The 23,442-nt window shown below is 36.5% G+C and overlaps 2 protein-coding genes across 2 annotated transcripts; one reads left to right on the forward strand and one right to left on the reverse strand.

The window, feature by feature from the left end:
• Positions 1 to 4,155: 4,155 nt before the first annotated feature.
• On the reverse strand, positions 4,156 to 14,380 carry LOC121422587 (cytochrome b-245 chaperone 1-like). Its single transcript, XM_041617738.1, has 5 exons — positions 13,987 to 14,380; positions 13,524 to 13,639; positions 8,970 to 9,060; positions 6,934 to 7,078; positions 4,156 to 4,516 (listed from the first exon to the last, which is right to left on the reverse strand). The coding sequence occupies exons 1-5, from the start codon at positions 14,072 to 14,074 to the stop codon at positions 4,351 to 4,353; spliced, it is 606 nt and encodes a 201-aa protein (XP_041473672.1). The 5' UTR covers positions 14,075 to 14,380; the 3' UTR covers positions 4,156 to 4,350.
• Positions 14,381 to 14,435: 55 nt separating this feature from the next.
• Positions 14,436 to 23,442, forward strand: LOC121422586 (cytosolic Fe-S cluster assembly factor narfl-like). Its single transcript, XM_041617736.1, has 11 exons — positions 14,436 to 14,520; positions 14,923 to 15,164; positions 16,754 to 16,846; positions 17,112 to 17,267; positions 18,021 to 18,153; positions 18,567 to 18,698; positions 19,300 to 19,548; positions 20,278 to 20,350; positions 20,979 to 21,116; positions 21,965 to 22,122; positions 22,704 to 23,442. The coding sequence occupies exons 2-11, from the start codon at positions 15,102 to 15,104 to the stop codon at positions 22,943 to 22,945; spliced, it is 1,437 nt and encodes a 478-aa protein (XP_041473670.1). The 5' UTR covers positions 14,436 to 14,520; positions 14,923 to 15,101; the 3' UTR covers positions 22,946 to 23,442.

The following is a 23,442-nucleotide window of genomic DNA, read 5'->3' on the forward strand; positions in this document are numbered from 1 at the left end:
GAAGTACATGTAGATAAACCAGGGAGTTGAGATTTCTTTTTCTAACAAATTCATTGCCGGATCAGAGTAACAAACAAAATAACAGAGGAGAATGAAGAGAGAAGGGGAGGGAGCGGGAGAGAGCAGAAGGATGAATAGAAGATGAGGAGAATGATAAGAAAAAGAGGAAGAGTGGGAGGAGGAGAAAGATAAGTAGAAGATGAAGGATTAGTAGGACAAGGAGGTGGAGAATGAGGAGGGGAAGAGGAAGATGAAGAAAAAAAGAAGAGGAAGATGAAGGAGGAGAAGTAGTAGATGAAGCAAGAGAAGGAAAAGGCGAAGAATGGGAAGCAGGAGAAGGAACAGGAGTACTCTCTTGCCTCTCTTGTTCCTTGTCCTATCATTCTGTTTCTCTCATTTTCTCCTACCACACATCTATTTTAGAACCAATTTTGGATTCCCCTTTTGAGGAATATAGGACAAAACAAGTTAGTGCATGAGTCACATTTTACCTGGTTCAAAATGTATAGGCAAAATGAAAAAACAAGGTGGTTCACTAACCACGAGCCTCACCCGATTTTGCGATCAATATAATATGTAATATTATCTTTGGACCCCAAGATGACCTTTGACCTTATCATCCTCAAGAACATGTGTGGTATTACCCAAAGATCATTTGTACCTATTATATTGCTGCAGATATAAAGAAGTGAGAGAAAGTTGAACAAAACTTGAAAAGGGCTGGACATGACCAAATATCATTTGACCCTTTGACTCCAAGATGGCTTTTGACCCCATTGTCCTCATGAACACAAATGTGGTATTACCCAAGGATCACTTATACCACATGTAAACAAAATTGATGCAGAAATAAAGAAATGAGAGCAGTTTGAAAGAAATTACCTTTTTACCCCTAAATAGCTCTAAAAATGCAAAATATTTCTTACACATAAAATAAAAATATACATTTTCAGGCTCTTGAGAAAAAATACACAGGACAAAGATTTGTATTGGTATTCCTTTTTTTTAAATTCTATTCTTTACAAAAACATGTACTTGTTGTATGATATTCTAAATAAAACGTGTAAAATCATAATATACAAAAAGCATGTGACAGAAAATAATCCTACATACGTAAAAATCGTAAAAATAACATGGAAAATAGTTTGTTGATTGAGGCATTCAACAAAACACACACACACAAAAAAAAACATTGAGCCTAATTGAACATTAACCCCACAAGCTTCAAGATGAAAACAGAGGTCAACTGAAGAAAAAATGATTCAGTAAGATAACATACACAAATCTAAACACAAGCCTGTCTTAACGTGAGAAGTCTGCTGTGTGAGCTCTGGCACAAATGAAGCCATAGTTTCTAATCATAGTAGCTTCTTCCATCCTAAAACCAGACACTTAACAATAATATTTAAGTATTTTTTTTCTTGTCCAAACCTTATAAGAAAATTGTGCGATAAACATGGGTGTTGGTCAGCTGAATCTATGTTTTCTGGAGGCCAACGCCCATGTTTCAGGGGCAGATCCAGGATTTTTCAAAGGGGGAGGGGGGAAGGTCCTCACTTGTGTATATACAACATATTCCAATTACGACTCTCAAAGGGGGGGGGGCACAGGCTGGAAATGCCCCCCCCCCTCGGATCCGCCAATGCCCATGCTTACTGTGCAACCACATACAGTGACACACCACCATGCCCAGCAGTGACGACAGTGATTTGAATCTGACACTCGCCCTTCCGAAAATACTAGCCCATTTTTTTAGCCAACGTATACAGAAGATGGACGCCATGCAGACTAATATAGCTGCCATTTCTCAAATGGTTTGTGATTTGAAACAGCAGTAGAACATAGCAGTGCCCATAGTTTAGATGTAAGAGTTCTATTCCCGAGCTGGAATGGAAAAATAAATGACCTTCAAGTTGACGCTGGCCGAGATTATCAGAGCATGACGAGTAGAAGTCCATTGTTATAAAGAGCGAGATGAGATGTTTATGAAATGTTAAAGGAAATCCTAGTCTACATAGGATTACCGGTGTGTTGGCTCAGTTTGTAGAGCGTCTGTCTCACAACCAGGAGGTCGGGTATTCAAACCCTGGCCGCGTCAGACCAAAAGACGTTAAAAGATGGGAGTTGCTGCTACATTGTTTGGCATTCAACGATGGAAGGGATAGAGCCTCGTCAATCTGGTGCTGCACAGCAGCTGCTGGGCCCACATCAATTGGGAAAAGCAAATTTTGAAGTATTTAATTTTCATATCTATTTTGAACAATAAAATATGGATTTTCATCATTTCATTTTTTTTAAATGAGAAGGAGGTGAATGCTGCAGCATTTTTAAAATGTTCATTGCTTGCATCAGGAAAGGTTAGCAGAAGGGGTAATCCCCGGTATTTAATAATGATGTTAATGATCTGTTTTTTGGTTTACATGTGTTTGTTTTTACTATTGTATGTTTGCATCTTTAAATGTATACTTGACCCCTCAGAAGAACAACCTCTTGTTGAAGAGGGCCATCCAGCCCACAAGTTGATAAGAAATAAATACAAGTGGAATGCCTCTGGCCGTCTCACCTGCATCACGCGGTTCAATATAGCAGCAGTGCTGACTTTGAATACTACTCTAACTCGCACAAGATGTTCAGTGATACATGGTTACTCTTATGTCCACTTTTTATGAACTAGACCAATAAACTTACGGAGATATGATGGTTATTCAACAAAAAACCCCAACATGGCCAAAGTTCATTGACCTTACATGACCTTTGACCTTGATCATGTGACCTGAAACTCGAACAGGATGTTCAGTGATACTTGATTACTCTTATGTACAAGTTTCATGAGTCAGATCCATAAACTTTCAAAGTTATGATGGTAATTCAACAGATACACCCAATTTGGCCAAAGTTCATTGACCTTTGACCTTGGTCATGTGACCTGAAACGCGCACAGGATGTTCAGTGATACTTGATTACTATTATGTCCAAGTTTCATGAATCAGATCCATAAACTTTCAAAGTTATGATGGGAATTCAACAGATATCCCCAATTCGGCCAAAGTTCATTGACCCTAAATGACCTTTGACCTTGGTCATGTGACGTGAAACTCATGCAGGATGTTCAGTGATACTTGATTAACCTTATGTCCACTTTTTATGAACTAGACCAATAAACTTACAGAGATATGATGGTTATTCAACAAAAAATCCCAACATGGCCAAAGTTCATTGACCTTACATGACCTTTGACCTTGATCATGTGACCTGAAACTCGAACAGGATGTTCAGTGATACTTGATTACTCTAATGTCCAAGTTTAATGAACTAGACCAATAAACTTTCAAAGTTATGATGGTAATTCAACAGATACCCCCGATTCGGCCAAAGTTCATTGACCCTAAATGACCTTTGACCTTAATCATGAGACCTGAAACTTGCACAAAATTTTCAGTGATGCTTGATTACTATTATGTCCAAGTTTCATGAATCAGATCCATAAACTTTCAAAGTTATGATGGGAATTCAACAGATATCCCCAATTCAGCCAAAGTTCATTGACCCTAAATGACCTTTGACCTTGGTCATGTGATGTGAAACTCATGCAGGATGTTCAGTGATACTTGATTAACCTTATGTCCAAGTTTCATGAACTAGGTCCATATATTTTCTAAGTTATGATGACATTTCAAAAACTTAACCTCAGGTTAAGATTTCGATGTTGATTCCTCCAACATGGTCTAAGTTCATTGACCCTAAATGACCTTTGACCTTGGTCATGTGACATGAAACTCTAATAGGATGTTCAGTAATACTTGATTAACCTTATGGCCAAGTTTTATTAACTAGGTTCATATACTTTTTAAGTTATGACGTCATTTCAAAAACTTAACCTCAGGTTAAGATTTGATGTTGACGCCGCCGCCGTCGGAAAAGCGGCGCCTATAGTCTCACTTTGCTTCGCAGGTGAGACAAAAATAGAAACAAGCAAACAATAATCCCATTCTATTGAAGATAGTGTACACGGACGGACAGGACAGAATCCCGTCAAGCTACAAGTCCGAACGTACCCCCAGAATCGAGGGGTTATCGTAAGAGCAAGGATCTTAGTAAACACGGATGTTCCCCATACCTTGCAAGAACAACGCAAACCTAACCTTATGACAACTGAATTCTGTATTTTCCATAGGCTTTGTACAGGAATCAAACAGTTCTAGTAGGCGATGGGTTAATAGCATATACTGTGTTTAACTAGAAGATTTTTAAATATGTGTAAAAGTGCCAAAACTGTCAAATGTTTCCACATGGGACACATAGAAAAATGTTTACCGTCTTCATGTAGAACTTTAATTAATTAGTTGGATGCTATCTTGTTTCAGCATCTTCTCCCATTTCATCTGAAGAAGAGCATGATGATGATGATGATGATGATTGGGGTTGCTTATTAGGAGAATGGAATTCCATTTGTACCCATGTCTTCTTTTCAAGTTCTAGAAATTTCCTGATCAGTTCTGCTATCACCTCATGATCACTGCAAAGAAAAAGAAAGAAAACAATGAAATAAAGACTTTTTCACAAAATATTGGTGATTTACTGACTTACATGTAGATGCAAAGGGCAGTGTCACTCTAAATTACAAAAATCATCTGAGTTAACTTAATTTTTTAAAATTTGTTTATCAAATGTATATCTATGATATATGTGATATTGTGTCTTGTTATATTTTTGACTGTTGTATGTTTATTATGTACAACATTGTGAAATGGAAATCAATAAATGAAATGACGGTGTGTCCCTTCATTTTCCACGGGTGATCCTATTCCATTCAATTCTCTCCTGGGCTAGATTTTAAGCATCTGGTAAAAGGAGTCCATGTCACTTCTGACTTGGTCCCTTCATCTAGAAAGGGGGGCATCCTGGTAGAAAATATTGCTAAACCTTATAATTCAATAACTTAATTGCAGGGTTGGCATATTTCCCACTTTGAAAGCTTATTTCCCGGACGCCGTGAAATAAGCGGTATTTACCGCTTTTTTCCGGTATTTACCACTTTTCACCGGGAAATATAATTTTCCACTCACTTTTCTATAGGGATTGTCAAATTGTGAACATAAAAACAAAGGTGGTGAGTATGGTTGCTTTGGTGTGTACCATTTGTGTGAGTGAGTGTGTGTGTTTGTTTGTTTGTGAGGGTGTTTATGTTTGTGTTTGGGAGTTATCTATGTCTGCTTTCATGAAATGCTGGAAAAAATACAATAAAATACCAAAAAGATCCCAAATATACATCTAATTTAGATATGATGTTCTTCATTAAGTCAGTCAATAATTACCATATTCATGAATACCTACATGTACATGATTGTATTAATGAGCATAAACTTGTATTAGCATACATATTATCATAAACATTTGGGACCCCATTTTCATTGTCAAATTCTTCAATTTCTCTGTCATCCTCATTGCCGGGCCTCATTGATGTCACTATCTCTGCTATATCCTTCGTCATACATGTATATCGAGGATATCCATGTCTCAATGTGCATCAGACGTTCTTTTGAAATTTTGTTGATCTCACTATGACTGATTAAAAAGAGAAGTTATTGTAAATGGAAACAATGGAGCGTGCTCCAAGATTGATTTGTTTACAATAGCTTTCAATCTAGTACACACTGATACATGTACACACTAAAACTCCTTACATACAGTAGAATACTGAGCTTTATTCACACTTAAAAACAAAATTCATATTGTAATGATACGATGGCATGTAAAATGTTAAACCTGGGAGAAATATTTGTTTATGTTTTAATATGATTATTCAATTTCCAGGAATATAATTTGAGTTTGTGTATTTATGCGTGGACTTAGATCCTATGTGTGTTTGGGTATGTACATGTATGCAGTATAGATTTTATCTGTTTGTGTGTTTCTACTATGAGTATTGTGATTCTAATTATTTCAGGACACTATTTTCATTTGTTGAGGTTAAAGACAACTAAAATTGTTGAAAAAAAGAATTATAAATCATATTTCCCGTTTTTTACATATTTACCAGACGTCCATCTTATTTACCGGACGGTATTTACCCATGACAAAAACCTCCGTTTGAGAACAGCTACACCCCAGTTTTTCCATGGACCTACTCCATGGTTTTTCTCAATCAATTCTCTTCTCCAGTACGATAAACTCTACCTCCTAAGTAAGTATCAATACACCTGTTTCTTGACCTCGGTCTGAAGATAACATACCAGCCCGAGCCTGGTCCTGGCAAAGCATACCGCCATTTTTTATTCACTTACTTTCCTTATTTCGAGGTCGATTTTCTTCGTTCGAAATTGAAAATGGACTAACATTGAATTTCTGAATACAATATGCCTTTGAAAACGTGATTAAATATCGAATACAATAATTTCATTCCGAAGGTCCTACTACAGGCAGAGAAGTCTTACGTAATAGCACAGCTGTTGTTTATCATTTCGTCCCTGGCTCAACGCTCATAATCTGGCCTGTGGAGGTGAAATTGAGACAGCGGGGATTACCTGGCCAAGCGGGGTTGATCAGGCGGTTGTTTCATAACGCTGTTCGTAAGTTAAGAGTGACTGGTGATGGTACAAACCATTGGCGATGATCACCAGTTGTTTTTAAAGTCGCTCTTAACTTACGAACAGCTTTATGAAACGGCCCCAAGGATCTCAAATACAATCTAGGGTCTAATACCGCAGTTTGCAGTCTGAACTGCGGTCTTTCTCCAAACGGGGGTTTGACGTAATGCCATCGGTAATTACCACTACCGGTATTTACCGCCCAACCTTGCTCAATTATTAATTATCAGATATTTATGAAACTTTCAGTTTTAAGCTCAATTCTACTCTATTTATTTACATATAATCATTTTCAGACTGACATACCCTGTTAATGCAACTTATTATTTGGGACCCCTTGTATTACCTTCCGTCTCCAAGAGTGCACTTCTCTGTCAGAGGCAAGGTGTAGCCAGCACTGAAGTAGAGCATTACTAGACGCCCTTTACCAAAGAATCTGATGTCTTCTGCTTCAACTTCAGCTTTCACGATACTAGATGATTCAGCAATAACTGTGACAAAAGATTAAAACATGAAGTACTGAACTAAAAAGACAGTGAAGACTGAAGCATTCTACTATTGTGGAGCGTTGTGGCCCAGTGGATTAGTCCCTGGACTTTGAAACAGAGGGTCGTGGGTTCAAATCCCAGCCATGGCGTAGTTTCCTTCAGCAAGAAATTCATCCACATTGTGCTGCACTTAACCCAGGTGAGGTGAATGGGTACCTGGCAGGAATTTATTCCTTGAAATGCCCCATCGCTGTAAAAGGCTGCAGGGCTAAAGCCAGGGTAATAATATCCAAGTCCTTTGGAAGCGCATAGAGACGTTATTTATAATGTGTTATGCGCTATACAAGAACTGTCTATTATTATTATTACCTAATTTCTTTGAACTAATTTTTTGCTTCATGAAGTCATGAAATAGTACCGTATTTTCTGTTTCTGAAGACCTGTAACTCATTTTCAAGCTTTATCTAAAATGGAAATTCTGTTTTGTTATAGAAAGTGCACACAGCAAAAAGATCAATTCTGTTTGCAAAGGTGAATCCAATAAATAATGACGTGATAATTGAAGTAAACCAATATAGCTTTTCATTCATTTAGATTTACAGTTTAACAGAAAATCACTGTCCCTATTCAACGAGGCGTTAGCCGAGGTGAATAGAGCATCTCTTTCTTTCACCCAATGCGGAATCTCGCATCATTGCACTAATGCATATTCGCTATTTGTGTAGTACACGCCTCGGAACATAGCAAAAATATAAAAAAACAAAAGAGTTTTTGCCTGCAGTAATCTATGAAAAGGAAGCAAAAATATTGAAAGCGAAAAGCAAAATCCCACAAGCACACATGACCTTGAGCAGCATTATTGTGCATTTAGCCAGCAGGCTTATAGGCATATTCCACCTTCATTTTTAATGAGCGCAATGAATTGAATCGTATTGTGACATCACCTCCCAAAGCCGTGCAATGGTCCATTTTGGATGGTACCTCATGTGTGCAACGGTACAAATGTTTGACATTCAGCCTCTAATTTGCTCGTGTACAACAAGCTAAGTAGGCATTGTACAATGCACATGTATTCAGTGGATGATAAATATAGAAACTGGAGGATGGTTGATAACATGGAAGATATGGTAAAGGGGAAAAATGGACAAACTGATGAGGATCCTGGGGCTTGCAAACAAAAAGAATTGCAATGAAATGCAACTTGTTTTCATCCAATCAGAAAAGCAGATTGATGAGTTGCATTTACATACAACTCTTTCTGCAATAAGCTTTCTGGAAAAAAAATTATCTCAAACTATAAAACTATTCTGATGCATGGAATTAACATGTCTAACATCTCTGCTTCTCAGAAAATTGCATGATATTTGGTAGCTACATTAATTATATATCCCCTTTCCTCAAGTGGATCTTTTCCTTCCTATCAACTCCAAATCTGACATTCTATAAAGTTGCTGATGTTTCTTGATATGATTAGACATTAACCTGGTATATTTCCATTCATGTGAAAGGAGGTGTTAGTCCAAACTGGGCATATGCATACACTGTAACCTTTCAGAAATTATCCTGGACAAAGTTTAAATGATGCTTTGGATGTACTTTAATGTTTTGGGGATGTAGAAAGTAACATATTTCACAGAAAAATATCTTATTTAAAAGTGCATTGCTGTTTTCTAATTTCCATATTGTCAATATATTTCAAACCGAGTCCCAGATTGCACTAAGTGTTTGTAAATTGTTCAGAACCGCGAGTCCTGTTTCATAAAGATTAGTTTTATGCATAATTCCTATGATGTTTACTATCAGCCAATCAAATTGAGTGCTTTCAGTAGCTTTTAACTGTTATTATTATAAACACTTTTATGAAACTGACCCCAGAATTGTTTGGATTACTTACCTTGCCGCTGATTTTCTTTCGGTCTGAGAATCTTCTCAATCAAACTAAACCTCTTCAGAAGAATGTCACCATCCTTTTCAATGATGCATTCCTGATGATGAAGAATACAAAGAACATTTCTATCAGAAAATAAGAGGAATTTAAAATGAGAATGGCTAATTTTTATCAAAACATTGTCTCTTTTGGTTCTATATTGTTTCACTCTAGCATTACTCCGATGAGTGCATGTTGAAAAGCTTCAGTATGTCCATTTTTAAGGCTATTTTCTTATTTTACAGTACCAAACAATTATTTATAAACATAGAGCTGGGAAAAAATATATGAATAGTAATAATTGAACACAATAGGCAAGGTAAATCAAATAACACATAAGCTAAATGTAAGTGTATGTTATTGGTAATGGCTACAACAGGCGCGTACGCAGGATTTTTGAAAGGGGGGGGTTTTCGAGCTGAATTTTTTTTTAATCTCCCGCCTAGTCTCTAAAAAGTGATGAGCGGGGGGAGGTGATGTTTTTTTTTCAGCACTGCAAATAAGACAATAACATTTAAGTGGGGATGGGTATGTAACAGTGCGGTCATGACCCGCGAGCGAGCAGAAATGTTCTCGTTTTTGCGTTGAAAACATAACCTTTTTGTCAATAGTTTGTTGGTATCATAGTGATATGGCCAACCGCGTAGCCATGATTTCATTTTGGAGGGGGCGGTAAATGCATGCGAAGCGCGCTCCCTAGGGGGTGGGTGCAGGGAGGGGGAGTTTCCCCCTCCCGCGCGAAGCGCGAAGCTTTTAGTGTTTCATAAATTAAAATGAAAAGGAGCCGTTTCTCTTGTCTCTAGTACCTCCAATTCGGTTGACTATATTGCGATTTTGAACCTTGTTTTCAAAAGTGATTGTAAACGCACAAAAGAGGTATACAATGGAGGAAATCAAAATGGTAATAACTCCGCGCGAAGGCTAAAGTGATTTATCAATTTTTCTTGCCATAAAAAGGGTCCCGAGAAAAGGGTATTCTCAAAGATATATTGAAACTTTCTTTGGAAAGATCAGATTTGATTACAAACAATTTAGCATCAGTGCATATTTTTAACTCGCAAAACAGAGGAGAAGATTGGTAGAGGAAGATATTCCTCCCCGCGATGAGCAATGAAACTCTGAAATTTCAAAGGGCGGACGTTTCATCAAATGTAGATATCTCTAATACCCAATCGTCTCTAATTCAATTGATTTTCTAAGATTATTGAACTTCATTACAAGGAAAATAGTGCGCCTTAAGTGTCATTCAAAATTTCAAACTGAGGGCGCAAAACAGGACAGGAGATGAATGTATACAGGGAAATGACATGAAGTTTAATACAATTTGATAAAAAAAATTGTACTTTTTTATTTAATACGACACGAATTCCATACCTTCCTCTTTTTAAATTAGGAACCTGTTTGCCCCCAAATTATGGTTGTTTATAGTAATGAGCTGAAAAGCGGGAGAAGCTGACTTTATGGAGGTGACGGCAGAAACTGATATAAAGATTTTACCCGCTCGGAGCCGACCAGACCAGAAGTTGCGCGATCAATTGAAAAAAAAAGATAACTTCATACATTTACTTCGGCCTAACCTTACTCAAATTCATGCCCTAATGTATACAATTTTAACTTTAACTGGCAAGAAGCACATAGCTGAGGTGGAAAAACAGGGTTAGAGAAAAGGTGGGGGAACAATGGAGAACTTCAATATTGTCATTTAACCGCGCGCAGCGCGGAAGCAAAATTCATATATGAATTTAAAGCAAGAAGAGTGAAGGAGTTTCTCTTTTGAGAAAAAAATAAAGAATAAATAGAAAAAACACAAAGCTACCTTTTTCCCTTTCTTTCCTTCCCTTTTCCTTTTCTCCTCTCCTTTTTTCCCTTCTTTTTTTTTTCTTTTTGGGGACGTTTTTTGGGGGGCGACCGCCCCCCCTGGCTACGCGCCTGGATATGGCCTTGATCAGAACACTAGAAACTTGAGAAATGTCATGAATAATTACGAGCGAGCGGAGCAAGCGAGCCGAAATGTTTGCGTTTTTCCGTCAAAACATACAATTCTTCTCAATAGCTTGTTGGTAATGATTACATATTAGTTGATGATACATGTCCTTCTGCTCGTAAGTCTCATGATATGGCCTTGATCAAGAGACTAGAAACTTAAGAAATTTCATAAATGATTACGAGCGAGCGAGCCGAAATTTTCGCGTTTTCCCGTCAAAACATACATTTCTTGTCAATAGTTTGTTAGTAAATCAAGTATTAGTCGATGCTACATGTCCTTCTATTCGTAACACTCATAATACGGCCTTGAACAGGAGACTAGATACTTATGGAATTTCATAAATTATTACGAGCGAGCGGAGCGAGCTAACCGACATTTTAGCGTTTTCCGTCATTTTGGTTTTCATATTGGTAAAACATATTTTGTAAGAAAACGTATGTCTTTGTCTTGGTTCACTTGTATTCATAAGTATACATCATGATAATCATGTATGGCCTTGTTAATGGCGATACCGTGATCATGTCGGCGACATGTGGAAATAAAAGATATAATGAAATGGAGCGAGCGAAGCGAGCGGAAATTTTTTCTGTGTTTTTCGTCGGAAACATGAGATTCTGTTCATTATTGCTGTCATATACATTATTGGGTAGGGGAACTGTCCGTAACCAGACCAAGGAGTTATCAGGCGCTTGCCCGATAACTCCTTGACCAGACCGACCTCTGGGGATCGAGACAAGCAAAAAAAAAAAAAAAAAAAAAAAAAAAAAAAAAAAAAAAAGGAAACGAAAAGGGGGGGTTTGAACCCCCGAAACCCCCCCCTTGCGTACGCGCCTGGGCTACAATAAGAGAGCACTTTCATTTTCAGCTAAAAATACAGTAATATTATTTCTCTATGGAACTGATATTCTCTCTTATCAACGTGCACAAGAGACTCAATTACTAAATTATTATTACGTTCATCCAAAATCAAACTACAGGGGGCGCTATACCGCTACAGCACCTGTACAAAGCAACAAAATTAATCAAAGGAATAGTTTCATGTATATGCAACTTCACTAGACTTTATTTACAGTTACTGCATGAAAAAAATCATTAAAAACACTCACAAAAAATACTGTACGAGTCTAAAAAAAATTGACACCATACAAATCCCTGATTTAACGTAAAAATAGGTCATAACTCATTTTACTATCAAACATAAAATTTGGATTAGAGAATGCAACACCCAATACAATGAATCCCCTTTTTTGAGGTGGTCTGGGTACTGTTTTTATGCTACTCATTAAATTGCCAAATTTGTCAAAAATGAATGACAAACATGGCAAAACCAAAATCATCAAAACAGCCATTGGTCATGTTTTAGGCTACATTGAACTTGTACAAGTAGGTTATGGTTAAAGTACAATATTTTGAAACTGATTCCCAGGGAGCCACTGTCATTACAAGATGGATGCCATGCTCACACATCGTTTACAAAATGAATCATAAACAAATAAACAAGTAATCTTGATCTCAGAGAGATTCTGTCAAGTTTTCCCCACTCTAAATGATGCCTCATATATTGTTTTAATGGCAGGGTGATGTATATGGGCTTTGCACATTCTATGTTAATATTAGTTTGTACCCCATTCCCTGATTGGGCAATTTTGATACTTTTTTTACTGTCCAAATTGTGTGCATGTTGGTATGAAATAAGAATTATGTCTCATGCTCCTTATCTTGCCCATACGAATCCTCTATTTGTTGAATTGAAAGTATTAAAATTTTGTGATATTCATGCATTTCAAATTCTTATATTTATGTATTTATGTAACAATAACCTCTTGCCAGATTATATCAAAACATTCTTAAAGGTCAATAGCGATTTCCATGGATATAACACAAGAAATGCAAAGGACTTTCATCTACCTAAGCCAAGACTCTCTTCTTTTAAAAACTCAATTTTATTTCAAGGACCACAACTCTGGAATTCTGTTTCTGTAGATAACCAATCAGTTTCATTAAATGTTTTTAAGTCAAAATCAAGGCAAATTATTTTAAATAATGATTTATAAAGTTTGTATAAATTTCATTTAGGCATATTAGGCAACCCCCCCTTTATGTTGTAGTTTTTGTTATTGAAGTCTATGTATGATTATTATGTTATAGGGTCAGCTAATTACAAGGCTTGTTCCTTTCTTGCTGTCCCCCTCATATTCAATCCAATGTTTATTTCTATTTGTTGTTGTTTTTTTTTTTCTATTTTGTTAATACAATACTTTCTATATGTAGTGGTTTGTATGGATTTTTATGAGAAAATAAATTGAAATTGAATTAGTGCTTGAGGCATTTTCAGTTTATGAATTTTAATAACTTAAAGTAAAAGAGCAATGCATCTAAATGCCTTGCTCAAGCCAGGGTACCACAGTCAGGAATTGAACCATTGACGTTGGTACCAGGAATCTGAGTAATTTACTACTTGACCACAGTGTGGTTGTTGTCCATGTGTAACGGCGGTGCCGCGGTGGTCCCCTGGGAACTGATGATATAATTACCTCCCAGTCATCTAGAGAGCATATTGCCACAAATCCACAGCAGAAGAGACAAAATGATTTCCACAGCCAGTCATCATTTGAGAAGATTACCATCCCACAACCTATAGCAAGGATACCTGAAAAATATAAGATTAATTGATATTGTTTCTTGTGTTATACAGTTTCTCAACTAATTAAAGCAAACAGGTTAATCTCCGTCTTTTCTGACAGACATGTTTTGTAATCTGGAAATCACTTTTTGTGCATGTATGATGACTAATATTCTTCTTATATTTCACAGTTTATAATCAACATGATCAATTTATTTTTATATGAAATTGCAAGATCAATAATAATAAAACAGTCATAGAATTATAGAAGCAAGAACCATAAAGAAAGAATAATTCCTCTTTAAACTACTCATTAAAAAATCAAAAGCAAGAATAGATTTTCAATAAAATATTCTTTGTCTAGATCAACTCACCAAAAAATGTACTCCAAGCTCGAAACCCAGGTGATCTCGCCAGGTGCAACATCTTTTCATTTCGAGCAGCAACCGACATGTAGACCATCTTGAACTTGGAAGTTCAGTTGAATTGTGATGAAATAAATTACAGAAAGTACAAGTCAACTTGATATTGCAAGGGTCAAACAGACTGCTTAGTCAAAGCGCTGTTGATGAGTATCAATCAATAACGTGCCTCAGGCTCAGTACCACTGGTATCATTCATATATGATATAAATAGGTAAGTCACTTCCTTGTTCCTGTTCAATTCAGTATTGTCTATCTCTATCTGAGTATCTCAGTATCTGCATGTATCCTAAATAATGTCAAATGCTCCAGCCAGGTAGTTCAACCTTTCTTCACTCCTATGGCTATTGCCCCTCTGACTCTGTTAGTGTACGACTATACGTCTGTATTGCATATTGGTTTACACAGAAACATTTGTTTAATACCTCAAGCACAGACTAAACAAAGGATTGGCAGCATCTTCTCTTATTTCCTTGTTCCTGTGATGTGAGTTTGACCCGGAAAATAGGTTCGAGTTAGTATAGTGCCTTTTTCGTTGAAAACAAAGAAAAGGGATTATCCGATTAACTCAATAACCGACCGCGAGATGCAAGCAAAATAGATGATGAAGAGCTACTACAATCTCGCTGGATCAATTTTGCAAAGGGGGAATTCCCTTATCCTTATAAGGATCCATTCCAGCGTAACTCATTAAATCACAGTTTTAAATATATTCTAAACAATTATCTGTAAATGAATATTAAAAAAACATTTATCATTATATAAAAATATTTTAAGTCCAAAATTTGACGGTTCATTCAACATTTTTTAAAGCAAGATTGAAAATTTTATCTGCCTCGTCCTTTTTACCCCTCCTCATCCTTTTCGGTCTCTTTCGTCGGTTGTCAGTACGGCGACCTCAATTTTCAGCTCACCGATTCCCGATATGATACTGAGCCGGCCCGCTGGCGGAGCTTAAGAGGCAGATACCGAAGGGCTTCGAGCTGCTGCACGGAGAGATGTGAGACGCTCTGTGACTGTGACTTTGCATGTTTTTGTTTTGTGTGTGAAACGTCCTGATCCTGGTCATGGCGCACTTTAGTGGAGCACTGAAACTTGCTGATCTTGATGATTTTATCACTCCTTCGCAGGTAAAATTTGTCTTTGACTTTGTCAGTGCAGTGTGACTTGAGAATTTTTTAGTTTGAGTGAGAGAGAGAGAGGAGACAATTCAATGGACATGTCATGATCTTTTTAGTTTTGACAATGTCAATGATTGGTGATTGATGCTTAGTTTTACTGTAACTTGTGTCAGCTTGTGTTTGGACTTTGGTGAGCTAGATAGGTCTACATTAGACAGCTGGCAGCCGTCTGCACTGTTTCGAGGAGTTTTTTAACATTTTTTTTTTAATTCCTCCTCGTACACAGACGGCTCGCTATCGTGCAGCCACCATTAGGGACTTGCAATGCAAAATCCCCCCGTCGGGGCTCTTCAATTTTTGTCTTTAATGAATAAAAATTTTGAAAATTAACGCTACCAAAATGCAAATTTATATTCCCTCTTGGCATGAATTGCCAAAAAAATTAGAAAAATGAAGTTGAAATGAACAAAAACAGTGACTTACCTCGGCTGTCGCGCAAATTCACTTCCCCGTATTATCCGATCTTAAGTACATATACATATGGCCATTGAGTCCCCTGTACAGATCGAGCTAGAACTTCGGTCTCTGTATTTGGTGAGTGAAGCCAACAGAGTTCAGCTGAACAACCAACAAAACAGAGACCAAAGCTTTTGGTCTAGTGAAGCCAACAGAGTTCAGCTGAACAACCAACAAAACAGAGACCAAAGCTTTTGGTCTAGGTCTACATTTGATATTATTTTAAATATTTTTCTATGCAGAGGCAGTTTGTAATTAATAATGGGGCATGCTGTTGCATGAAACGTACTACGAGTTACGTCCACTTGAGTAACATGATGAAGGGGGGGGCATGTCTGCACACCTAACAATTTAAATTAAGATTTTTTTTTTTTTCACAAAAGTGAGCCAAAAATCTCACAAAAATTTGAGAGAAATAAATGATTTTCTTGGTCGGAAAAAACCTTGGCCAGTCATTTTTAGATTAAAAAAAAAATTGTGCCCATCCCCATGTCTGCAACTGCCCATGCACCTATTCACTTTACACACGATTCAGGGATTTTGATGAGAAATGCTGCATTTTTAGGTCGTCACATGAAATGCCCAATATTCATGATTTTTTACCATTTTGAGTAAGATATCATTCTATGTATTGCTGTATAAAATTTTTGGTTGGAGCGTATCTTCTTTACTAGAATCACTTAGATATGCATGTGTGAGGACCTCAACTTGCATTCTTAAAATTGAATACTTTGTTTTATAGAGAGAGAGTTTTTCTAGAATGCGCTTAAATCAATCTTTATTACAGGTATTCTTATTATTGTTATTGTTACTATTAATATCATAATTATTATTGTATACCTAAGTCAATTGTGGGTCCCAAAATCAATAATAATCCAAAATTCGTTGCAAATTTGCACTCATTTACTGTTCAGCTTGCTTGAAGTTTAGCTACAGTAAGTTCAAATTGATTTGCTATAGGTCTAGTTAGTTATAATTGATCTATCAATTGTAAATTTGCCATTGATTGTAATGATTTTCTTCAAAGTTCAGACACCCTTTACGTCTCTTTTCTCTCTGTCTCAATGTATTTTTATCCCCAGGAATGTATAAAACCAGTCAAGGTGGAAAAAGTGGCAGGTAAACCAGGAGCTATACGGATTGAAGACGATGGCAGCTATGTCCAACTAGATGACGTAAGATTTATTCAGAACATATTGATTTCAGGGCATACAAGCCATGAAATTAAACAACCCAATTGTAACAATTCTGACTATATTTTTTTATATTCTTCTGATTTTGATTGGTGTAGACACTAAATAAATAATGTATAAAATAGCAGTTTGTGTTTAAGAATAATCAGCACACATTGACTTATTTTGGCACTCTTTAATATTGGTTCATCTTGTATGCTATGTTAGGCAAGGTTACCATCTAATGATTCATCATTTTACCTTACAGTATGGAGGGTCTAGGAAATTGGAGAAGGCTCAGATAACATTGAATGACTGTCTGGCATGTAGTGGTTGCATCACATCAGCCGAGAGTGTTCTTATTACACAACAGAGTCAAGAGGAACTCTTCCGAGTCCTGGAGGAGAATAGAAAGCTTGCTGTTGTAAGTAAACATTGCATCTTCCCACAAGGCTAAAAGTCCACAAGGGCGAAGTTCCATGAGGCTGATAGTTACGTTGGCTTGTCTACATCATAATTATTTTCTGTTTAGCCTATCTTAATAGAAACCTTGCTTTTAGTTTTCAAACTTGCCCCGAAGGTGCATAGTTGTTGACTTATACCTGGGGGATGTTTCATAAAGCGTTAAGTAAGTTATGAGAGACTTTACAAACGACTGGTGACCCTTTTTTAGGAACCACATCAACGCCAATCAGGAAATCTGGTGTGTATAGTTAACCACAAGAAATGACCACCAGTTGTTGGTAAAGTCGCTTGTAACGTAACAAGCTTTATTAAACATCCACCTAGACGATGGTGTTCAAGAGTGTATATTTCAGTTTACATTGAAGATAAGGCTAAGCGGAATATGTTTTAATGTAGACAAATAGATCGACTGGTGATCCTTTGTTATGGTAAATGATATTCATCATTAATGTTCATTGATGATTATTCAGCACGTAAGAAAGGTTAACCAGTCATTCTTAAAGTCGCTCTTGTACGAACAGCTTTATGAAACGGGCCCCCTGGTATGATACATTTCTAAGTGCTCAAAACTGTGCACATGTTCATCCAATCTCTCTTTATCTCCAAAACAATGATAATGTTTGTGATCATGATTTTTTTAGATGATGTTAAAAAGAGTAAGAAAGTATAATTATGAATAATTATTACATGATTTATTTTCTTCTTTTAATAGAATGGAGAGGTGAGCAAGCAGATGACTGTAATCGTAACCATCTCACCCCAATCTAGAGCATCACTAGCAGCCAAATATAAACTATCACTCCCTGAAACAGCTAGAAAATTGACAACTTTCTTCAGAGAACTGGGTAGGCAACATATCAGTGTTTCTGTGGACTAGCTCCTTTGTACTTTAAATGATAATGAGTTAGTTACTGGATATAAGCCAACACCTAATCTTTCTTCACATGACATATGGTTCACATTCATTTGTTTTTGCTGTCCTGGTTCTTTGGAACAACCTTCCAAATTCACTTAAAACAATTGATACATGAGACAAGTTTTAAGAGAGCCCCTAAAATTGACTTATTCGAAATGTACCTTGAATCAACAAAGAGAACTCAATGATATGTCCTTATCACTTTTATTTTCTGAAGCACATGCAGTTTTATAACATGCTTTGCGCTGTATATAAAATGACTTTTTTTAATTATCATTATTTTTATTATCGTTATTATTATATTATATTATTTATATAAATGCCACATATGTCATCCTGTAGGTGTGCACCATGTCTTTGATGAAACCTTTGCCAGGGACTTCAGTCTTCTTGAGTGCCAGAGGGAATTTATTCAGAGGTTCAACAATCAAGCTACAAAAGGATCGCTACCAATGTTAGCGTCAGCTTGCCCAGGTAACCCATGGAAGAATTATGTATGTCATTCCCATGAATTGAACATCAGGGGAGGTGCCATACATGTACAGAAAGGGGGGGGGGTGATTATTAAGAGGTTAAAAAAGTAAAGAAGAGAAAGAAGAGTGAAGACAAAAGACACAGCATATGACATCACCACTTGGTTATATACCTCCTTGTAGAATGCTCCTCAGGGAGTGGAGAAAGTGTATACATTGTGTCCGGGCGAGCCAGGATTCGAAGACCAGGGTGAAAATGTATCTGTAAAGCGCTTCTAGAGATGTTGTTTCAGTATATTAAGCGCTATATAAAAGATGGTTATTATCAGTATGGTCATTATGTATGTCTCCTTCTTTAATTGTTGGACCTACTTGAAATGATTTTCTGTCTGTTTTCTTTTTACACACAGTATGAAAAGTTACAATGCTTCCAAATTATTGCTTGACCAGTTCCAAAAATGGCGGGAAAATAGAGAAAGTGCAGCTCGGACTTGAATATTAAGGTTGATTGTTTATTATAATTGCCTGCAATGAAACAATTTCATTGATCATCATTGTACAAACGTAGTCAGTTCCATAATATGAACTTTTATTTTAATCAGGCTGGGTGTGTTATGCAGAGAAAACCCACGGCTCCTACATCCTACCATACATCAGCACCACCAAATCACCCCAACAGATCATTGGTTCTCTGGTCAAAGACTACGTCGCGCAGTCCCTTCACGTCAAACCGGATCGTATCTACCACGTCACCGTGATGCCGTGCTATGATAAGAAGCTGGAAGCATCAAGAGATGACTTCTACAGTGACGTCTACAGGACAAGAGATGTTGATTGTGTGATAACATCAGGTAAGTTTTTCATGAAGCATCTTGTCAGGGGTTTTCAATGACAAATTTGCTCTGAGCCAGTCGGGTGCAAGGATTTTTGTAGCTTTTAACAGTTGCCAGTGAAAATGACTGAATATTTGTTGCATGAAAAAAAGCTAACCAGGGGAGCGTTTTATCAACATTTTGGCTGACAAGTTGTCATATCTGACAACTTTTCTGGATTTTGATTGGCTGAGAAGCACTGTTACTATGGTAACTGTCTGATGAAATGGGATTCGTCAGTTAAAAGGGTCTGGCAAGTCCATTCATGAAACTCTCCCCTGGTCAGTAACTGAATTTTCCCTGCCACTGCAAATATGAGTCAACAGTTATACAGAATGACATATCCTGCACTGTGTGGGTCAGCACATGTACATGCATATATACCAGTATGCAAAAAAAAAGGATTCTGGTTCAATCTATGAACTATATAGAGTTAAAATGAATATCATATTCAGATATGCAAATTGTATCCATATTCTTTCCAAGCATTAGAATATAGTAGAGAATAAGTAGACAAACAGATAATGTAACAGATAAATGATATTGTATCTTGTGTTTTTTATTGAATGGAAATTGAATAAATTGAATTGATTGAATAATATTTATTTCATACACATACCATTAAATATACTGCTGATAAGATTTGTATTCCGTACAGATTTTTATTTCTTTGTTAATTTGTAAAAAGGTTTTTTCTTTATTTTTCAGGTGAAGTTGATGCCATGCTTGCCAAAGAACAAGTGATATTATCAGAAATAGAATCTCAGGAATATAATGAAATGTAAGTTTTGAGTACATTTATCATAAATGAAGTCAACTTGACCAATTCATTTAAATTATGCCCTTGTTTCTTTTATCTATAACACCATTTTTTGAACAAATCTCATTTTGCATTAAATATGAACATTCCAAAATTTAATATTATTCTATTTGAAGTTTGGCATATTGCTATAAATACTAAAATTAGAATTCAACTTTACTGCAAGTCTTATAGTCAGAGTAAGTCGGCTCCTAGTTGCAGCTTAATTTGGAATTGATTATGCTGGCATTCCTACATTTAGGCTTGAAACTGAATGTAATTTTGAGTTTAGTATTCAGAGACGGAGAAGTTTGTTTTTTATCTAATGTAATTTTGGAGAAGACATGAAATTTATGCATCCCCTGAATATGGAATGAAAATAAACTCTAATTGAATAAAAATAAACTCTAATTGAATTTGATCTTAAAGTGTTATATATACCAGTTGAGTCAAACAAAAACTTGCACCTCACAAATGACATTATTTTTTAAATATAAAATGAACAGATAAGTATTACATTATAAACTCAGCTATGATGATGATGATGATCATTATTATTATTATTACATGACAGTAATAACACATTGTGTTGTTCTTATGTTACATTCAGGTTTCCATTCACTGAGAGTGGGTCTATTTCAAGTCATTCCGGAGGTGGATCTGGTGGTTACCATGAGCACATTATACGTCATGCAGCCAAAGAACTGTTTGGAAAGGACCTGGGTGAACTGCAATACAAAACTATGAAGTAAATCACTTTGACCTAGTTATTTTGTCTTGTTTTATTCACTGAAAGGAAAAGGAATTTTTTTAACCCTATATCAGTAGATTTGAGTGCTTTAGTGGGTGAGCTGCAATACAAAACTGTGAAGTAGTTTGACGGAAAAAATGTTTGAACTCCTACTAATATATTTATGGATTTGAGTGGTTGATCACATCTTTAGTCAAGGTGTTAAGGTTGTATTTATTATAAATTTGCAGTAGACCAGTTTGGCTTTATATATGGTTATTTCTAATTGGGGGATTGAAGTAAGCCTAATAAAACAGAATATTTGCACTGACATAGCAGTGTACCCGGGTCATTGCATATCCCATTTTATTTTATTCTTTGGAAGCTCCCCCAGTTATGGCCACCATCAGTTACAGTGCTCTAAAGTTGGATATAAATGATTTTTATATGTTTTCTATTTACTTGAATGATTTGTAATTTATATTTCAATATGTATTGATAATTTTTAATGCAATTACTTTGTTTAGACAGTGCTTTGACACTCCTGTGTAATATGCTAAATTATATAGCCAGGTTCTACAGTACATGAACCCTTAAAAGGTGAGAGCTATGTTTATGCATATTAGAAATGAAGAAAGGAAAACCAGCTTTAGGACGAAGTAGTACCATTGGAAAGAGAAACCTTGTTGGTAATATTGACTGGATGTGTCATTACCCGGTAGGATTAATTCCTTGAATGCATGAGCGCTGAGAGGCAGCTCGAGCTAAAGCCGGGGTAATAATAATAATAACAACGCGCCTCGGAATAGAATATTTCTAGATAGATGGCGCTATATAAATGCCTATTATTATTCTTTATCTTGTAGAAACAAAGATTTTAAGGAGGTGATCGTTGAATCCGACGGACAGATTTTACTGAGGTTTGCTCTTGCCTATGGCTTCAGGAATATACAGAACCTTGTACAGAAGATCAAGAGAGGGAAATCCCCTTATCACTTTGTAGAGGTCATGGCCTGTCCTTCAGGTATGTACAAAACAGGTTCATGGATGTAGCCAATAGCATGTGTATATTCAAGTCACATGTTCATGACTTGCGCAGACGTGCATCATTCTGATGAGGCATGTGGTGGCATGATAGAAAGCCGATTTTTCCTCTTCATATGTGATCAAAGAAAATTTGAAAGGTGTTGAACTAATTCTTCAATACATAATTCATACTTCCGACCTATTTCATAAAACAAAGCACAAATTCTCAGTTGTGATGTTAAAAGCAGTGCGTACATCTTGCATTTTGCCATGTGAGTGTAAGTGTCATATTACATTAATGTCACTCAACCCAAGTGCAAACTGAATGTTAGCTGAAGAAACAGTCACATTGGAAATCACCAACACAGATAAGCACAGGTGGGACAGTATAATTATTACCTGGTGTTGAAAGTCAAACTTATTTTACTTATTTCTCAACAATTAACGCAACAATAATGAATCCTTTGGCTCATATGTTTTCGTCATACATACATATACTTGGGTGGTCATTTAATTGGATTTGGTACATACTCATTTTGAAAACGTTGCTTCATCTGGCATTTATTTTTAACCGTTCAGGTTGTTTGAATGGAGGAGGGCAGATCAAGGCGGAAGAAGGCATCCCAGTGAAGGAATTCCTCTCCGAGGTGAACGATCTGTACAACACTGCTCCTACGAGGAGACCGGAGGAGAACGAGATGGTACAGACCCTCTATGAGGACTGGCTTGGAGGGGTGGGCAGTGACAAGGCAAGGACTATGTTACATACGCAGTACCATGAGGTCGAGAAAAACACGAATGCCCTCAACATCAAGTGGTGAAACGTGAACGTTGATGGATAATTCATGGAAACTCAAGGACATTTAGATATATCAATGGACTGAATAGGAGGAAAGAAAAGTTTTTTAGAAATTCTCAGGATCACTCAGGTAGTGCCTGTTGCATCGTGTGTTTTTAATCCGCTGTATTGGAAAGTGATACATATACACTGTGTGTATGAGCTTTAAAAGCAAAACTGTAGAAATCGGGAGTGTTTCATCATCATTGTCATATGACATGTTGTCAGATCTGAAAATTTTTCTCTGGTTTGGATTGGCTGAGAAGCACTGTTACTATGGTAAATGTCAGATGAAATAGACTTTGATAAAATATCTGAAAAGTCCTTTCATGAAACTTTCCTCAGGGGTTGGTTTAAAAGTTGAAGATGTATCTTATATTATACTTTCAAATGTATAGAAGGAACAATTCAATAATTTATAGGGGAGTAAAGATATAGGTACATGTATTGTATTATATTTTTTCCAAACCCCATAATGAT

This window comes from Lytechinus variegatus, chromosome 10 (assembly GCF_018143015.1).
Source record: "Lytechinus variegatus isolate NC3 chromosome 10, Lvar_3.0, whole genome shotgun sequence".
Classification (NCBI taxonomy): Eukaryota; Metazoa; Echinodermata; class Echinoidea; order Temnopleuroida; family Toxopneustidae; genus Lytechinus; species Lytechinus variegatus.